Genomic DNA, 18601 nt, shown 5'->3' with positions numbered 1-18601 from the left:
AATAAGATTATGCGTTTGATTTTGCGATGTAGCAGATTCACTTCCTCAACTTTTTTGTTGGATGCTTTGCAGTGGCTCTCGGTGAAGCAAAGAATTGTGTATTTGACAATGGTGTTCATTTTTAAAGTAATTAACGGATTGCTGCCTCGATATTTGTGTGATCGAATTGAAAGAGGAAGTGACATTTATAGATATAACACTAGAAACGCGGAAGATATAAGAACACCGTTCTTTTTGCATGGAGCTTCACAAAATTCTTTGTTTTTTAAAGGTATCAATTATTTCAATTCGATGCCTACACATATCAAACGTGCAACGACATTATCACAGTTTAAGAGACTTTGTGTTTCACACGTAAAAGCTGCTTTTTAAGCAGCTACTTAGTTGACTTTTTATAATTCAATAAATTTTGTATCTTGACGAAGTTTGACCTACGGATTGTTTGTTTGGACAATTGTATTTTTTATTTATTGAGGCACTGATAAACTGTTTTGTTCGCCTCGATGATGATGATGGATTTTATATATATTGACGTAATTGTAATTTGACCTTTTTTGTGTAGTCTACAAAAGTTTGAGTCTCGCGCGCGCAAAGCAGATATGGATGATTTTTAAAATTTATGTACAGACTTGCGCATTTTCAACTGTTTGAATGATTCTTCGGATTAGTAATGGGCTATCTGGTAGAGTTTTGTTCCCGTGGTTGATACCGAAACTTTTGACGGAGCGGTAACACAAGTTTTAGTTTTGTTGACGACTTAGATTATTAATTTTATTGATGCTTACGAGTGATAAACGTTGAGTGATCTTGTATAAACATGAAACGCGATTCTTGGTGGAACTTTTGAAATCTGTGCGAGAGGTATCACAAGTTTTGCATTTTAGTATAAACTCGAAGTATCACTACCGATGCTTATGAGAATCTGTAGATGAAAACAACAGTTTTTTTTCTTAATTTACCTTTTTTGCTGGATAGTAATGAAAAGTTATGTAATTCATATCTGTGATGGTAATCAGATCGTTTTTGTTTTTTGCAAATCTGATTAAATTGTTATTATATCATTCAATTAATTATCTTAAAGATAAATCGTCTAGCTCAAACCTTTGTAGGGGTATGTGGCGGGACCATCATCATCATCATCATCATCATCATCATCAATTGTAAAATTGTAATAGTCTTAAGAAATATTGTATCTGTTGGAAATTGTAATTTCTGTTGATATAAAAGAAGAGGAGGTTTTGCGCCCGCTTGAGGAAGGGATTTTGCTCTACTCAAGCGGGCTTTTCCCTGCTCAAAATAAAGAATAAAGAATAAAGAATAAAGACTTCCTAAAATTGAGACTTGGCTTTAAAAATTTGCAGTCGATTTGTTAAAACGCAAAGCTGATGTATGGCAATGCTCTTACGGCGATGCAATCCCAACAAAGAAGAAGAACTACAAATTAGCGAAGATGAGGGAGCTTAACCAGACCGAGGAGAGGGCAATTGATCGTCTGCTGCGCAGTCCTCCACAAGTAGCCTATCCTACCTTAACGACGGCTAGCCTCTCGGTACAATAATAGGATGAAGTCCACTCGTCTGGGCAATACGATAATACAGTAGTTCGACCTGAGTGTACTAAAACTTTCCAAGATCATCACTTTCGATCTTCATGAAAGCTTGATTGAGCGGCGGTGAATTTTATCGCTCGATGACGATGTGGCCAGGCAGTTCCGATCGATCCGTAGTCATATTATACCGCAGTCCTGTAAATCACTCAAGTCAAACGGAAACACAGGATAGTATCAGTTGGAAGCTAAGCATGTGCATGGAATAGAGGTAAAGTGCTGTGAGATCGGTAAGAAGCGTATTTTGTGGATGTAACCGTTAAGTGTTACAAATTAATCAAATTCAATAAAAGGGAAATGCTTTTTTCACACTTTGTGATATTTGACTTTGTGATTTTCACACTTTGCTGGTTGACAGAGTCAGGGTGGGCGGCGCAGAACTCTATTACTCTGGCGGGCGTAGATCAAATTGGAAGCAGTGCCATTCGCCTACCGTTTCAGTCGGATAACTGATGGCTACCAAAGCAATCGACATGCATAGCATAGCATAGCATAGCATATGTGATTGTACAAATCGTGGGTGGCTGTACAATGCTCAATTCAAGCTCCATCTGGAATAAGGGCGAATGTCGCAAGAGAGGACTCTCCCCGTCGACCTCCCCTCCCTTAAACAAAAGTGACAAGAAGCAGATCTCTCTGTGGTTTATCACCTCAGAACGAAAGAAAACAATGCGAACTTGCATTCTGAGGTGATAAACCGCAAAGAAATTCCCTGCCCGTCACCTCCATTCAAATAAAGGGAAGTCGACGAAGAGAACCCTCTCCCGCGACACCCGCCCCCCCCCCACCAGACAGAGCTTGAATTGAGCAATGTACTGTATATTGTCGCAAATTGGTACTTGGGATTAGTACCTTTTCCTATACAGCAGCAGTTGTATACCTGGCCACGTCCTTACAATCACGGAAGGAAGGGAAGGAATGTTAGTTCAACATCTACTAGTGAAGATGCAGGGAACCCATACTACCTTCATAGATGTATCGGGAAGGAAAATTTGTGTTAGTGGGAAAGGTGAATAATAGGGAGCTCTATTCGACAATATAGAGCGTTTGTCAATAACAGTATATGCTATAAAAATAATAAAATATATTCATCAATTTACTTACGAACCGTCCCAAGGGAAAAACAAAACAAAACACAAAATTTCGGCAAATCGCGTAATCGTTCTGCCGTCCGGAACAAGAGCCAACACGCATTGAACTAATTAACTTTATTACCAGCAGCGCAATGCAAAACACAAAATTTCGGCAAATCGCGCGATCGTTCTGCCGTCCGAAACAAGAGCCAACACGCACTGAACTCCTACCAAAGCAATCGACATGCACGCTAAAAATCAATTACTCAGTGCCTGCGTGACATTGACTCATTTTTGACGTCTCTATAGAGCAGACAAAAATTGAGTAATCAGCTCTTGGCGTTTAAGACTATTCTACTCAGTACGAGCCGGTAGCAAGCGCGGTGTCATCATCATCAATAGACATAGACCGCTGTCATCATTGAAACGCAGTATGAAAAAAAATTATAGGCCGGGACATCCTGGCTACGATCTGGCGATGGGCTTAGCAAAAGGAGGTCAATAGCCTGACTCAGTATATAGAGTAAACACAAGTTTACTCAATTATATGGAGTTATTGACTCGTGCAATCGTCTATAGATCATCCTTTTGAATGCGATTGAAAACGTGGTGCGAATTTTAACAGTGAAATAAAAGTGATTTGATGCAGTGGATTTTTTAATAAAAGATTAATAATTGCTAATAAAAGTTTATAAACGTCTAAAGGAGAGATCACAGCAACCACTGCGCGCAGACGGCTGCTGCTAAATTTTGCTGTCAAGTTTTTTCACCCGTTTTTGTTATTTGGCTGGTGGACAATTGTATAAACTACTTTTTTTTAAATATTAAGTGTGATTTTAAATATTAAGTGCAGTGATGTGGTGCCTACGCTGGTTGCAACCCATTCATCCAGGTTTCGGATACATTCGGTGAGAGGTTCCAATTTTATCTCTTTTTAGTTATTATGTGCATCTTTATAATTATTAAATCATTGTAACATATAATAGTGCCTTTAGGCTAATATTTAGTTGGGATTATTGACTAAATGACTTGACTCTGATTTTATCGCTTTCGATACAGAGAAAGAACAAGCTTGCATGAGCGTTCTGTATTGAAAGGATATGCGTAGATTTGTTAATAGTTTGCACCACAAATAGATTGTAGTTCACCCAACTAGTTAATCTCTAGTTTTATTTTTTTATGACTAAATATTGTGTTGGTGAAACCGATCACCCTAGCAACACTGACGATTGTCAGTTAACCGATAAGATTCAACTGACAGCAGACAGACGTACATGACAATAATGCAAAACAATAACACTGATTGTAAGCAGTATTTACACGTGACAAAATTGATACCTTTCTAACTCTAACATAATTAATTAATAAATATTATTATTCCACCTAGTTACTATACATTGTAAGTACACAATTGAACTCATAAAATTTGCAATAATAACATGAAAATTACCATTAATCTAGGGCTGCGAGTAGAAATAGTTGTTGGTCAGTTTATCACGGGCAGTGAAATACAAAGAGGACTTGAATTTGTAAGTAGTCGTAGTCGTACACATCACCTGTTCATAACACTGAATTATATTGAATTACAGCTAATAGCACACTCCAAATAAACCTGAGTTGCTGAATAGAGAGTCCGAAAACTGTGATTAGAGCTGGCCTCAACAAACTATTAGAAATTCAACCCGTGATCAAATAGTGGAATTTCTCTTCACGTAAACAAGAGTTACAGAGTACCATTTCCGAGATGGCTAGTTCGAACCATCGGCGTAGTCTTGTACGAATGTTGACAGACGAAGAAAGTGGTTTTGATTGCACTCTTTGCACTCAACCAAACATTGCCGATAAGTGGATGGTACAGTGTGATGCATGTGGAAGCTGGATCCACTTCTCGTGTGCTGGTGTGGACGAAAGGGTGAAAAACGACACCTTCATCTGTGCAAAGTGCATAGCACCACCCCCGCCACCGAGATCGAGATCGTCAAGGTCAACGTCGTCCAGTGTACGTGCTGCCAGACAGGAGTTAGAGCTGAAACGTTTAGCGGAGGAAAAAGCACTACACGAAAGATTGCTGAAGGAACAACAGGAAGAAGAAGAAGCCTTACATAAGAAAGCATTGGAACAGGAGCAGGAACGGAGGAAAAAGGCGATGAAAGAAAAACTCGAGCTGGAGAGGCAATTCATTGAGAAGAAGTTTGAGATACTGCAAGCAGGATTGGATGAGGACGATGATGATCGCAGTATGCGGAGTCACCGAAGTGTCCGAAGCATACGAAGCACAGTTCAGAGTTGGGTCGAGCAACAAGGAAGTAATACTACGGTCACTGGTAAAGAAACTGAGCGAGTTTTAGCCGGTCCCGCGTTATACACTGGCGCCATCCCTAAACGAACGTCTGCTACGAGTCGTGATGAAACAATCTCTTCCAGTATTAACATCGGTGCTGCGACCTGCAAGCCTCCAATTCTGGCGAGTACTACATCTCCACGACCGGATTTGGATTTATCAGCACTGCAGTTTTCGCCCCCAACATCAAAGCAGCAGGAACCTTTATCGTCAGTGAACATGTTTATTTCTCCTCCTCCGGTGTGTAACCAGCCCGTAGACAATAATTCAAATTGTCCTCAGCTATTTGAGGATGGTCAACAAGTCGAGCGGCATCGACCCTTTAACTGTACCGTCAGTGCTAACAAGCATATATTATTGGCTAGTAATAAGACACCAGCTTCAGGTATGTTAGTTAATACGGTGCCACAATTAGCAACAAAGCTTTCCCAGCCAAATGTGTTTTCACAACTGTCTTCCACTGGGATAACTAGTTTTGCACCTACCACTGCAAATAATCATAGCTGTGTCGGTAATAAATCCAGCCTTCCACGCGTACCATCTCATATGGTCGATCCCTGCAATCACTCCAGGCAATTGCCAATTTCTTGTCAGCCACCGGTACATAACGTTTCAAGTAAAATAAGTTCACTAAATACTCCGTTGGTATTTCCTCCCTTACACCAACACGTGACAAGTGTTTCCAGTTATTCGTATCCAATAACTACACCTGTGGTCGTCGGTCATGAGAGACAAGTACCATCGAGTGAACCTCGAGATCCAATTGTCGCTCTGGGAGAAGATTCGTCGAGTCTGCCTCATATTGCTCCTCCGAGAATACTGGTTCAAGGACCAAATTCTCTGGGAGGTCTGCCCAGTTTACCGCAAGGAGTTCAGCCGCCGGTACATGCTCCGGCTCTCTTCAATGGACCCTCTCCCCAACAAATCGCAGCTAGGCATGTGGTCCCGAAAGATTTACCAGTCTTTACAGGAGATCCTTCTGAGTGGCCGCTCTTTGCCAGTAGCTACTACAATTCTACGGATATGTGTGGATACTCTGACGGTGAAAACTTAATGAGGCTACAACGATGCCTGCAGGGTAATGCAAGAGAGGCAGTTCAGTGTCACCTTCTTCATCCTTCTCTAGTACCTCAAATAATGACTACATTACAAACTCTGTTCGGAAGACCGGAGCTAATCGTTCGTTGTCTCCTAAATAAGGTGCAGTCTACACCTGCCCCTAAAGCAGATAAGCTAGATAGTGTCATTAGCTTTGGTCTAGTCGTACAAAATCTTTGTAGCCATCTACAATCAATGAACATGGAAGCACACCTATCGAATCCTACGCTTCTCCAAGACCTAGTAGATAAACTTCCAACCAACTTGAAGCTGGACTGGGCTTTATATCAACGTCAACTAGCTGTCGTTGATTTAAAATCGTTTGGAGATTATATGGCGACAATAGTATTTGCCGCTTCCAAAGTTTCAGTTGGAACGGAGACCGTAAAAAGGCTGGATAAGCAAAAGAGCAAAGAAAGGGGTTTTCTGAACGCTCATTCCAATGAAGGCGTAGAACAGTCCGACCATGAAGAACGAAAGGCTAACTATCCAGTGGATAGGAGAATACAGTATCTCCCAAAGCCCTGCCTTGTCTGTAAGACGGAGTGTCACAAAGTTAAAGACTGTAGCATCTTTTTGCGTGCCACAATCGATGATCGTTGGAAGTTAGTTTATCAGTCGAATCTATGTAGGCGCTGTTTGATTGCACATGGAAAATGGCCTTGTAAAGCTACTGTATGCGGGATGAATGGTTGTGAACTACGGCATCATAGGCTGCTGCATCCCGGAGACTCGGTATCGTCAACTAATTCCAGGGATCATCACAGAACTACAGGAACTGTAGGTGTTCATCGTCATCAGTCACGTCCTACACTTTTTCGAATTATTCCTGTTACCGTTTATGGAAAAGGTACGTCCGTAAGCACATTAGCGTTTCTCGATGATGGATCCTCATACACACTGGTGGAACAAGGACTCGCAGACGAGCTCGGTATAACGGGTCAGGTAGAGCCACTTTGCCTGCAATGGACAAGCGGGGTAACACGAACGGAGGTGGATTCACGTTTGGTGCAGATGGAAATATCTGGCGGTAATAGTGATCGAACACATATCATGGATGAAGTGCGAACTGTGGAGAAACTGGATCTACCACCTCAATCCCTACGATATCCAGAATTAGCTCAGAAATACGAGTATTTGAAAGGCCTTCCGATCGCCAGCTACGAAAGTGCAGTTCCTCGTATTCTAATTGGCGTAGATAATACTCACCTATTAGTCACGCTAAAGAAAAAAGAGGGTAAGAAGCTTGAACCCGTTGCAGCTAAAACAAGGCTTGGCTGGACAATTTACGGAAACGTGGATGAATTTGAAGGATCACCGCATCGCCATCTGCATATTTGTGACCGGTCATCTGATGATGATCTTCATGACAAGGTCAAGGAGTTCTTTTTGGTAGAAAGCGTCGGAGTCGCAGTTTCTCCACAATTAGAAGCCGAAGATGATCGGCGTGCCCGAGAAATTATGGAAAATACTACTACCCGCACAGCATCTGGGAAATTTCAGACTGGTCTACTTTGGAGATTCGATTATTTTGAATTTCCTGACAGTCGATCCATGGCAATACATCGTTTCAAATGTTTGGAGCGGAGGTTAAGCAAGAATCCAGATTTGTATGATAACGTGAGGCAACTTATTCTCGACTATCAAAACAAAGGATACGCACATAAGCTGACTAAAGAGGAGTCAATGGATAGTGATCCACGCCGGGTGTGGTATCTTCCTCTAGGGATTGTGCTGAATCCTAACAAACCAGGAAAGCTTCGTGTCATATGGGATGCTGCGGCTAAGGTTGAAAACATTTCACTCAATTCTATGTTAATGAAAGGTCCCGATTTGACAACCTCGCTTATCACAGTGTTGCAACGTTTTCGACAGCGACAATTTGCCATTGCAGCAGACATCAAAGAGATGTTTCACCAGATCGAAATCCGTCCACAAGATCGACAAGCCCAGCGATTCTTGTGGCGAAACGAACCAAGTGAACCATTTGAAGAGTTCGTCATGGATGTGGCAACATTTGGGTCAACATGCTCACCATCGTCAGCCCAATATATAAAAAACAAAAACGCATATGAGTGGAGGAATCGGTTTCCAGAGGCTGCAGTAGCCATCGTAGAAAACCATTATGTGGACGATTACTTGGACAGCCTAGATTCTGAGGACGAAGCAATTAAAATAGCTCTTGATGTGAAAAATGTGCATGCACGTGCAGGATTCGAAATTAGAAATTGGTTATCAAACTCTGAACGTGTTATTAGGCGGGTCGGGGACCCTAGTCAGCAGATTACGAAAAATTTCTCCGTTGGCAAAGACCAGCATGCTGAAAGAATTCTGGGAATGAAGTGGACACCGCAGGAAGATATATTCACCTTTGCTCTGAATTTTCGAGGTGACATCCAGCCGTTTATCGACGGCACAAGCATTCCCACAAAACGTCAAGTGCTACGAGTCGTAATGAGCATATTTGACCCGCTGGGATTAGCAGCAGTTTTCGTGATCCATGGAAAGTGTTTGATTCAAGAAATATGGCGGGCCAGCATCGGATGGGACGACTTGATACCAGAGGAGCTTCGTGAAACTTGGCGACGATGGCTGCAGGCTCTTCATCAGTTACCTGAACTTAAATTTCCACGCTGCTATTTCTCAAATTATTCCCCGGAAAGTTTGAAGAGTTTGCAGCTCCATATTTTTGTGGATGCAAGCGAAGCGGCGTACTCCTGTGTAGCCTACTTCCGTATTGTAGACAGGGGACATATTAGATGTGTACTTGTGTCGGCGAGGACTAAAGTAGCACCATTAAAACCAATGTCCATTCCTCGATTGGAGTTGCAGGCGGCGGTTATTGGCACAAGGTTGATGAAGTCTATACAGCAAAGCCACACATTAACTATTGACCGGCGGACAATTTGGAGTGATTCGAGGACTGTACTGTCATGGATTCAGTCGGACCAGAGGAAGTATCGCCAATTCGTTGCCTTTCGAGTGGGCGAAATTCTGGAAGAAACAAAGTTGGATGAATGGAGATGGGTCCCAACTCGTCTCAACGTCGCTGATGAAGCGACAAAATGGGGAAACGGACCTAACCTACGCGAAGATAGTAGATGGTTTAGAGGACCTGAGTTTCTATACCTAGAGGAATCACAATGGCCGACACACGGGCTACCTGCTGCTGATACAGGAGAAGAACAACGTGGAGTACACGCTCATCATCGAAATGCGACTGAAACCGTTATTGACTTCGAAAGATTCTCTAATCTCCAGCGTCTGATAAGAACCGTTGGCTACGTTCGTCGTTTCGCTGCTGTGTTGCGCAAGACATTTGTTGCGGAAATTGCTGCATCCCCAGTGCTATCTCGACAGGAATTGCAGGAGGCGGAGTTCACCTTATGGCGATGGATTCAAGCAGAAGCATACTTCGGAGAATTACTTATACTTGTAAAAAATCGAGAACTCCAACCACATCAAAGAAAAAAATTTGATAAAGCCAGCCCTCTACGGAAGTTGTCACTATTCATCGACAATGTTGGTGTGATCCGACTTGACGGGCGACTGCGAAACGCTCCGCATGCATCGTATGCCACAAAGTTCCCGGTGGTTTTACCAAAAAATCATTATGGCACCAGGCTATTAGTTCTATGGTATCATCAGCGGTTTGCACATGGGAATAGCCAGACAGTTATCAACGAAATCCGCCAAAAGTTTCATATCGCCAGTCTAAGAGTCGTCGTTCGTATAATTGCGAAACAGTGCAAGTGGTGCGCGGTTTACAAGGCCATCCCAAGGTTTCCAAAAATGGCACCACTCCCAGAGGCGCGAGTGACTCCATACGTTCGTGCTTTCACATTTATTGGTATAGACTATTGTGGTCCATTTTCCTTGCGCGTTAGAAGATACGAAGTGAAGAAATGGATAATGCTTGTTACGTGCCTTACGGTACGAGCAGTCCACCTAGAAGTGGTCGGCAGCTTATCAACCGAAGCGTGTAAAATGGCTATTAGGAGATTTATAGCGAGAAGAGGAGCCCCCCAGGAAATATATAGTGACCAGGGCACCAACTTCATAGGGGCGAGTCGTGAACTACGAGACCAGATTGCCAGCATCAACAGAGAAATTTCCGGAACGTTCACCAACGCTGACACGCAGTGGCACTTCAACCCTCCAGCTACTCCTCATATGGGTGGGGCATGGGAGCGCCTTGTGAGGTCGGTGAAAACAGCGTTGCGGACCATTTCATCGGAAAGAAAACCGGACGAGGAAACATTTTATACGTATTTAACAGAAGTGGAATCCATCATTAACTCCCGTCCATTAACATATGTTCCGCTGGAATATGAAGACACTGAAGCGCTCACACCTAATCACTTTCTGTTACTGAGCTCTAGTGGGGTGGTACAGCCAGCTCAGCTTCCGGTGGACAGTGGTGTAGCAGTTAGAAGCAATTGGGACCAAATCCAACATCTGCTGGACCTATTCTGGACAAAGTGGATCAAGGAGTATATGCCTGTCATCAGCTGCCGTTCAAAATGGTTGTTGGAAACAGAGCCTGTGAAGCCCGGAGACCTGGTGATGATAGTGGACCCTGGTACACGCAACAGTTGGAAACGGGGAAGGATTGTTAGGATCCACAAGGGGAAAGATGGCGTTGTTCGTCGAGCAGATGTGCAAACGAATAACGGAATGCTACAGAGATCGGTTACTGGACTAGCCGTGCTTGAGGTGATGAATAGATGTACAGCTGCAGAGAACGTCGAGCAATACGGGTCGGGGCATGTTGGTGAAACCGATCACCCTAGCAACACTGACGATTGTCAGTTAACCGATAAGATTCAACTGACAGCAGACAGACGTACATGACAATAATGCAAAACAATAACACTGATTGTAAGCAGTATTTACACGTGACAAAATTGATACCTTTCTAACTCTAACATAATTAATTAATAAATATTATTATTCCACCTAGTTACTATACATTGTAAGTACACAATTGAACTCATAAAATTTGCAATAATAACATGAAAATTACCATTAATCTAGGGCTGCGAGTAGAAATAGTTGTTGGTCAGTTTATCACGGGCAGTGAAATACAAAGAGGACTTGAATTTGTAAGTAGTCGTAGTCGTACACATCACCTGTTCATAACACTGAATTATATTGAATTACAGCTAATAGCACACTCCAAATAAACCTGAGTTGCTGAATAGAGAGTCCGAAAACTGTGATTAGAGCTGGCCTCAACAATTGAGTTCGGCATTTGAAAAATTAATTATGAAAAAAAAAACAAGATGCTTTAACAACTTTTATAACACAGATAAAAATAATGACAGAGATTGTTCGAGCGAATAACTCATAAATGACTCATTTTGGCATTATAGTATCAAACTAATAGCAAAATATTTGCAAAAAAGTAAATACCAAAATAAGTTATTATTGATATGTTGAAAACTCAAATGATGATTGAATGACAAATTTGTTGCGATAGCAAATTTTTATTTTCATTTGTTGTGCTGCTCTCCTTACAACAACACATGAATAACGGATTTTGATAAAATAAGAAAGTGTGTTTGTTATTTTATGTTATTCATGAATAGCATAACCCGGGCAGAAGCCATGAACAGAATAACAAAACATGATATGGACTTGATTGATATAAGAGATAAAAGAACAGGCAACAATATCAAAAATTTGCAACGAAATATCATTTAAATATCAAAATATGCTATGGATAAGAACAAACTAATGGCACATGATATTGATCACTTATTACAAATAGCATAACTTGATCTTCCTATGATATTTTGGTGGAAAATTTTGATATTATCGTCTGATCTTTTATCTCTTATATCAATCATGTCCATATCTCATTTTGCTATCTTATCAACATTTGATATTATTGAGCTATTTTCATCTACTCGGGAAAAGTAGCAAAACCTGATGTCACAGCAAAGTTTATTATTTTTATGTTATTAGTTTGATTTTCGTTTCTACACGGGTATACATTCAATATTTTACCCTTCTGATGTATTTTCGATTAGTGGGAAGTATTACATGAAATGTCCACAATCTGATTCATATTGTTCTTACACTTATGTGTTATATCATATTTGAAACTTTATCTATGTTCTGGGGGAAAGGCCCATGCTAATTTTGGCTTAGTTCTTGTCAGCGATTAAACAAATCAATTCTATAGTCTTTAAGATGCAAGAAATTTTTAACGAAGGAAAGAGCTTTCCGATCTAATCACCACCGATTGTATGTCGTTTGTCTCTTTTATCCTCTGCAAAAGTATTAGTGCAACTCTCAGCGATAGCCCTAATATTCTCAGTGGCTGTTTGCCAATTTTCTTTCTTCCTTAAATGTACAATCCGAAAGAATGAGATACTTTTCCATAGCAATCAATTTGTTACTAAAATTAGGGTTTTTATAGCAGCTACAAGTTACATATAAGACAATTTCTACATTATTTGGCAATTTTGTTTATGGGAAGCATGTGTTTGTCCATCTCATAGAGTACTCATGCATATTCATTAGGAAAAGATCATCGCTACCGCCTATTGGTGGTGCAGCTAAAAAATCATGTTAAAAATCGTATCTGTATTTTTTGTTGACAAAAATTATGATTTTTATCTTTAAATTTCTTCTGTAACCAATAAGAGAAGTGACTATTGACATGTATTGGGTGGTGGGGGGGGGAATTATTTTTTTTCTTTCTCGTTTCAGAGAGCGAGTATTGGCGCTTAAACCTAGGCTAATTAGCCAGGGCAAGTCTAATACCTTGTCCCACCCCAAGAAGAAGCAACACCATGGAGAACGGAGTGACGTAAATTTATTAGCATTGTCACTCCCAACGTCTGTACAAACTTATATCATTTGCTTATGATGATATTCCTAAACCATATTCCCTACCAACCATCCAACTCCTTGACATCTATGAGGGCGTCGGTGAGTCGCTGGCCTCTCGTTAAGTAGATGTCATATCATCATTTCCTTCCTTTCCCTAGTAACGGAGAAGATGGGCGTGGCCGGCAATGGTAGCTTTCATGCTTTATCATTTTGGACCTCCAATTGGGTTGCTATTATATCCCAAATAGTAATCCATAAGCAATTGGGGTAAGAAAGTTAAAGAATATACATGACAGCTATCAGTATGCAATCTACGAAATACTCCGTTACCACGCAACGCAACGCAACGCAACGCAATAAAAGTTTATAAACGCCTAAAGTAAAGCAAAAACTTCTAATGGGTCCGATTATAGTTGTTTGTTACAAAAACGTCCAGATTAAGTGCAAAACAGAACGGGAACAAAAAAAACAGAAGTGCCATTGGGAATCTCAATTCCGTCGCAGCTGCAGAGGGTTAATCCTAAAACCATCGCTCGAGGCTATCGAGAAGCAGCAGGAACGGTAAGTCCATGGATAAAACATGCTAAAAACAAATTTCTGATAGAGCTCGATTTCTTTACAGACTTTCGAAGCGGAAGAGGTTAGCTTCGCTTTGAGTGGATTCGGAGGTGTAGCGTTTTGGATTGGCTCTCGAGATTTGAAGCAGCAGGAACAGTAAATCCCGGTTCCGTCGCCCGTGGATTTGGAGGAGTAGCAGAACAAAACATGCAAAAAAACGAATTTCTGATAGAGCACGATTTCTTTACATACTTTAGGTTAGAAAAATAGAAGTTTGGTTCGCTGAGTGGATTCGGAGGTGTATCTCGATATACTAACCGTTTTGGATTGGCTCTCGAAATTTGAAGTAGCAGAAACGGTGAGTTAATTTTTGATAGTGTCTGTGCGCAAAAAATACTTATCCATTGTCCGAATTTGAACCTGATTATTTTATGGAAAATTTACGGAAGCGATAAGCTCGTACGGCAGACATTTGAACCGTAGGCGTTTCCGGCTCTCGAGATTAGAAGCAGCCGAAACGTTAAGTCAATTTTTGATTGTGCAAAATGCCTTCTAGTTGCCCCCACAATGTTCATTGGCGTAAAATACGGTAATTATCTTCATTCTTCATAAACTGAAAATTTATCTAATCCTACTATTATATTCCAATCGACTCAGCTCGTACGTATGCTTGTAGTGGAGCACTACGCGTGATGAGTGCCATGAAAATCCGTGGCCAACGTTTTCAAACCCCAATAGATGTCGTCGTTCTTCACGAGGCTGACCAGTTAATAGGCGTTGGGTTGACCGTGCTATGTTGTTGCAGGAAGTTCAGTACAAATGTTATACTGTGTTTGCCATTGATGTGTCAGTAAAACTTCGTATGTTGTGGGATTTCCTGGCATGCGATGTTTACAAGATCTTGCCATTTAGCTCCCGAATAACTGTTAACAACATGGTGCGGTCGTTTGTAGAAGTCAATACCGCTGCCAGTAGAAACAACATGAAGGTATATACTCCGCTAGTGGCGCGAAGTCTATTGAGGGCCTATTTAGACTAGCGCACTACTAACGAAGTTAGAGAATAAATGACAAATGTCATACATTTCATTTAGTTTGGTACAAGTTTGAATAATAAATTTACCACTGTGTGGGGGAAAAAATAATGAATTACGGAAATTCTTCAAAGTTATATGTTGTTCAAAATTGGCCTATACTCACCCCGCACAGGGGGTGACATTGGGTCAAATGGAATAGTTCAGCGGTGACGATGAAACGATTCAATCGTTCATTCAAAATAATTGCCTACATTACGGCTCTTACGAACTATGTAAGGCAAATCAACTGAAGGCTTGGCCCAATCTCACCCCTTTTTTGCGTGCATTGCTCGTTGCTACGAAACTGAGTCGAAAATAAGCATATATTTCGAACATTTCCGCGATCAAAAGTTTACTCATTATTGCTCTCAGAATGAAATACTCAAAATTGAGTAAACGGATATTTACTCAATTTTCGAGTTGTCCTGTGCCGAAAAGTGGAATTTGAGGATCTTGGAATCCAATCGTCAGTCAGCTCGGATGTAGGAAACTGGCAGGTAATCTACGGATCAAGCGGATCGTCGTCCGGTCAAGTGCCTCGACGCGTGCTACAGTTTTTGCAAGTCTATCATCCGGCGAATGTTCGCCACTATCTCATGTGGGGAAGCAAGCCAAAGTATCATATCGATGTTTTATCTGTCAGCCCCGGTCTACAACCCGTCAGCGTGCGGTCGAACGCCTGTGTCAAGAAAATCATCTCCCGTTAACTAAAACCGCCAATTAACCTGCAAAACATTCCGCCTTCAATTCCGTAGCGCGCCCTATCGGTGCCCCATTGCCAGGCCGGCGTTTCATCGGTCGTCCGGCATCCCGTCCGGCCGACGCCCCATCGCTCGTCCGTCATTCCTTCCGGCCGACGCTCCATCGTTCTTCCGGCATTCCACCCTGCCGACGCTTCATCCCTCCGACGGCATTTCATCACTTTGCCGTCAGTCGATCGCCCGGTCAGCCATCTATCGTCCTGTCGCCACTCCAAAGTTTCATCACACTGTACCAAAATCGTGAGTAATTAAAGGGTTTATAAAGCTAACCTCCTAGCAAGGTCCGAAAACGTCCCCATAACCTCCACCGACCCTGGGAATCGAGGAATAAAAGAGGCCTTGCGTGACAACCCCATAGGTGACCGTTGACTATAGACCAGCAACTGGAATGAGCTTCTTTTGGGTTCAGTTGAGTAGTTTCTCGAGGGCAAGAGGCCGTACCAGAAACGCTATAATGGAAGTGAAACCTGTGTCTGGAACTCGTTTTGGTATCACCTTAGGCCTATTTGTGTTTGTCACCGAAAGTCTTCACCGGTCCTAGTCGATGGTGAGTGCGATGGTTGTTCCGCACTTGATGCACGAAGAACCGTGCAGGCAGTGGCAGTGCTTTTGCATCCGGATGGTTGCTGCTGTCGCCGTAGGGACACACTTCCAACACGTATACACATTTACAACATTAGCAGCTAAGTAAAAACAATAGTTTTAAGTTGATATTGGGTGGCTGAATAAATGGGGTATGCATGTCAAAATTCAGCATTTTTTTAATTACTGCTGATTTCGTGGAGTTTAATTCATGGATTGTATTTTGGACGCTAAGCCGCAAACCTGTGCATGCTGTTTTTTATCAGACCACCAGATCTCACACATGTTTATTCAATTGTGATTTCATGATTTATTTTTTTTTTTCTTTATTGAAGTACATAGCCGTAAAGTTAATACAAACTGTATCCAGCTACTTATCTGGTGAATTCAATTTGAAGTGCAAGCATCCCTAATACATTTAACCTAACTTAACATTTATTACAACTATTCATTATCACTAATGTACATTTTTAATCTCATTTTAAAAATATTTATATTTGTTTCATTAGCAAGATTTCTTGGAAGTGCATTAAAGCGTATAATTCCCGTATAAAATATGTTTCGAGAAGCAAAAGTGGTGCGAGGCCTGCTAGTGAAATATCTGTCTCTGTTCCTAGTCATATGAGAATGTACATCGGTCGCAGGAATAATTTCAATGTTGCTGTTTATAATTCCATTTCTTATTTTGTATATAGTGTATATTATGCTGAATTCATGTAGAATATGCAGAGATAAGTATTTAAAGTTATATAATGCAGTTGTGGGGTATAGTGTAGGCAGACGCCTAATCGATTTCATAACAGCATTTTGTAAAACTTTCAATGTATTTAACTGACTACTAGCTGCAAAGCTCCAAATAGATATTAAATAAGATAAATGAGGAAGAATGTAAGAATTATATATTTGCCAACAGCTTTGTATTCCAAGACATTTACGTAAGATATATTTACGTACTCTCTTAATAGCAAACACATAAGGAAGAATTCGTTTCTTTATTTTATCTATATGGTTACACCATTTCAACCGATTATCTATAATCAATCCAAGATAATTTATTTCTTGTACCTATTCTAAATACACATCATTTATAGTTAGTTCAAAACTATGAGTGATATTGCTGTTTGTAAACAACATATATTTTGTCTTCTTAGTATTTATTGACATTTTGTTAGGAGTAAACCACTGGTGCATAAGATTTAGATCATGTTGCATCATTTCCTTTAGTGAATCTAAGCTTTTTGCTTCATATTTGTTAACTGCATCATCCGCGTAGCATTGTAAAATACATTTCAAAGGCAATTTTAATAAATCATTGATGAATATATTAAACAAAAGTGGTCCCATTATGGAACCTTGAGGTATACCAGAAGAAATTATCTTAGGATCACTTAATGTGCCATTGACGTAACAAGTTTGTGAACGATTTGAAAGATATGAAGAAATGGTTTCTATAGCTGAAACGCTCAATCCGTAGTATTTGAGTTTTGCAATTAAAATGGTATGAGAAATGCAATCGAAGGCCTTTTTAAGATCAATAAAAATGCATGAAACATATCGACCGTTGTCTAATCCTTTGACAACAAAGTTAATGAGTTCAAGAACTGCTGATTCAGTATAAGTCCAAATTGATTTTGGTGTATTATTCTGTGTTCAAAAACGTAATGTGATAGTTGCTGTGTCAACACTTTTTCGGCAACTTTAGAAAGTGAAGGTAACACCGAAATTGGACGATAATTAGCTGTGTCTAATTTATTTCCTGTTTTATATAGTGGGATCACTTTTGCATGTTTTAATACATCATCAAAAACAGAAATTTCAATCATTTTATTCACAAGCTCTGTTAACTTTAAAGTTATATAGCCTTTGCACTTTTGTAAAAATCTAACAGAAATTTTATCAAGACCACTAGCAGCACAAGAATTCAAATTATCGATCACGCTTACAATAGTTTCTTCAGTAACACTAACAAAATCGAAGACAGTGTCGACTTCTGGTGGCATAAACAAGTGGAACGAGACTGTTGGTGATTGGGATGTGTATAGTTGACCGATGATTGTAAAATAATCGTTAAAACAATCGGATATTAATTTATAGTCGTCTAATGTCTCTCCATTGTGTTGTATTGATAATTTCTGAGCAGGATCTTTTTTTTTTCTGTTGAAATACCAGTTCTTTTAATAATTCCCAAGTTTTCTTCCCATTACTTTTATGACTTTCTATTTTAGATTTGTAGTAATTCTCTCTTGCCATTTTTGTTTTGTTTCTTATTCGATTTCTCTCACTAATATACTTCCTTCGAAAGTCGTTTTTCAATGTAGAATCTATTGGTGCCTCCTTATAACTTTTGAAAAGTCTGTTTTTATGCTCAATTTCTTGCAGTAGCTCTCTTGTGATATACGGTTTCCGTATTTTGTAAGACTTTTTACAAACAAATTCTTCTTTATTTTGTTCTACTAGCGATGTTAGTTTTTCAGTAAGGCTACCAAAACTATGACATTCATCTATATCATGATGTAGCGAATCATTCAGAAATCTTTCATATCGGATACAGAAACTTTTCTCATGAACATCAGTTTTGGCAATCTGTATTTCTACAGACAGTATAAGTGTTTTATGGTCTGATATATGACATTCGGTGTCCATTGTAATCAAATGTAATTTATT

General features: G+C 40.4%; 2 protein-coding genes across 3 annotated transcripts in view; one reads left to right on the top strand and one right to left on the bottom strand.

Moving 5' to 3' along the window:
• LOC134207921 (uncharacterized) overlaps window positions 1–18601 on the bottom strand; it is a 240474-nt gene that overhangs the window by 198714 nt on the left and 23159 nt on the right. The window lies entirely within an intron of this gene.
• LOC134206680 (uncharacterized) lies at window positions 4424–15603 on the top strand. The gene is made up of 3 exons (XM_062682408.1): window positions 4424–5405; window positions 6969–10964; window positions 15350–15603. The coding sequence occupies exons 1-3, from the start codon at window positions 4424–4426 to the stop codon at window positions 15601–15603; spliced, it is 5232 nt and encodes a 1743-aa protein (XP_062538392.1).

The sequence above is a fragment of the Armigeres subalbatus genome, chromosome 1, assembly GCF_024139115.2.
Source record: "Armigeres subalbatus isolate Guangzhou_Male chromosome 1, GZ_Asu_2, whole genome shotgun sequence".
In the NCBI taxonomy this organism is placed as follows: domain Eukaryota; kingdom Metazoa; phylum Arthropoda; class Insecta; order Diptera; family Culicidae; genus Armigeres; species Armigeres subalbatus.
This window is presented reverse-complemented; position numbering and strand designations above follow the sequence as displayed.

Bases quoted from the DNA above. Each gene is read 5' to 3' on its own strand.
- LOC134206680 (XM_062682408.1), top strand. From the start codon at position 4,424: ATGGCTAGTTCGAACCATCGGCGTAGTCTTGTACGAATGTTGACAGAC. The intron at 5,406-6,968 runs GTATGTTAGTTA...TTTATGGAAAAG, and splicing joins TAATAAGACACCAGCTTCAG to GTACGTCCGTAAGCACATTA. The intron at 10,965-15,349 runs GTACATGACAAT...TCAATTCCGTAG, and splicing joins TCAACTGACAGCAGACAGAC to CGCGCCCTATCGGTGCCCCA.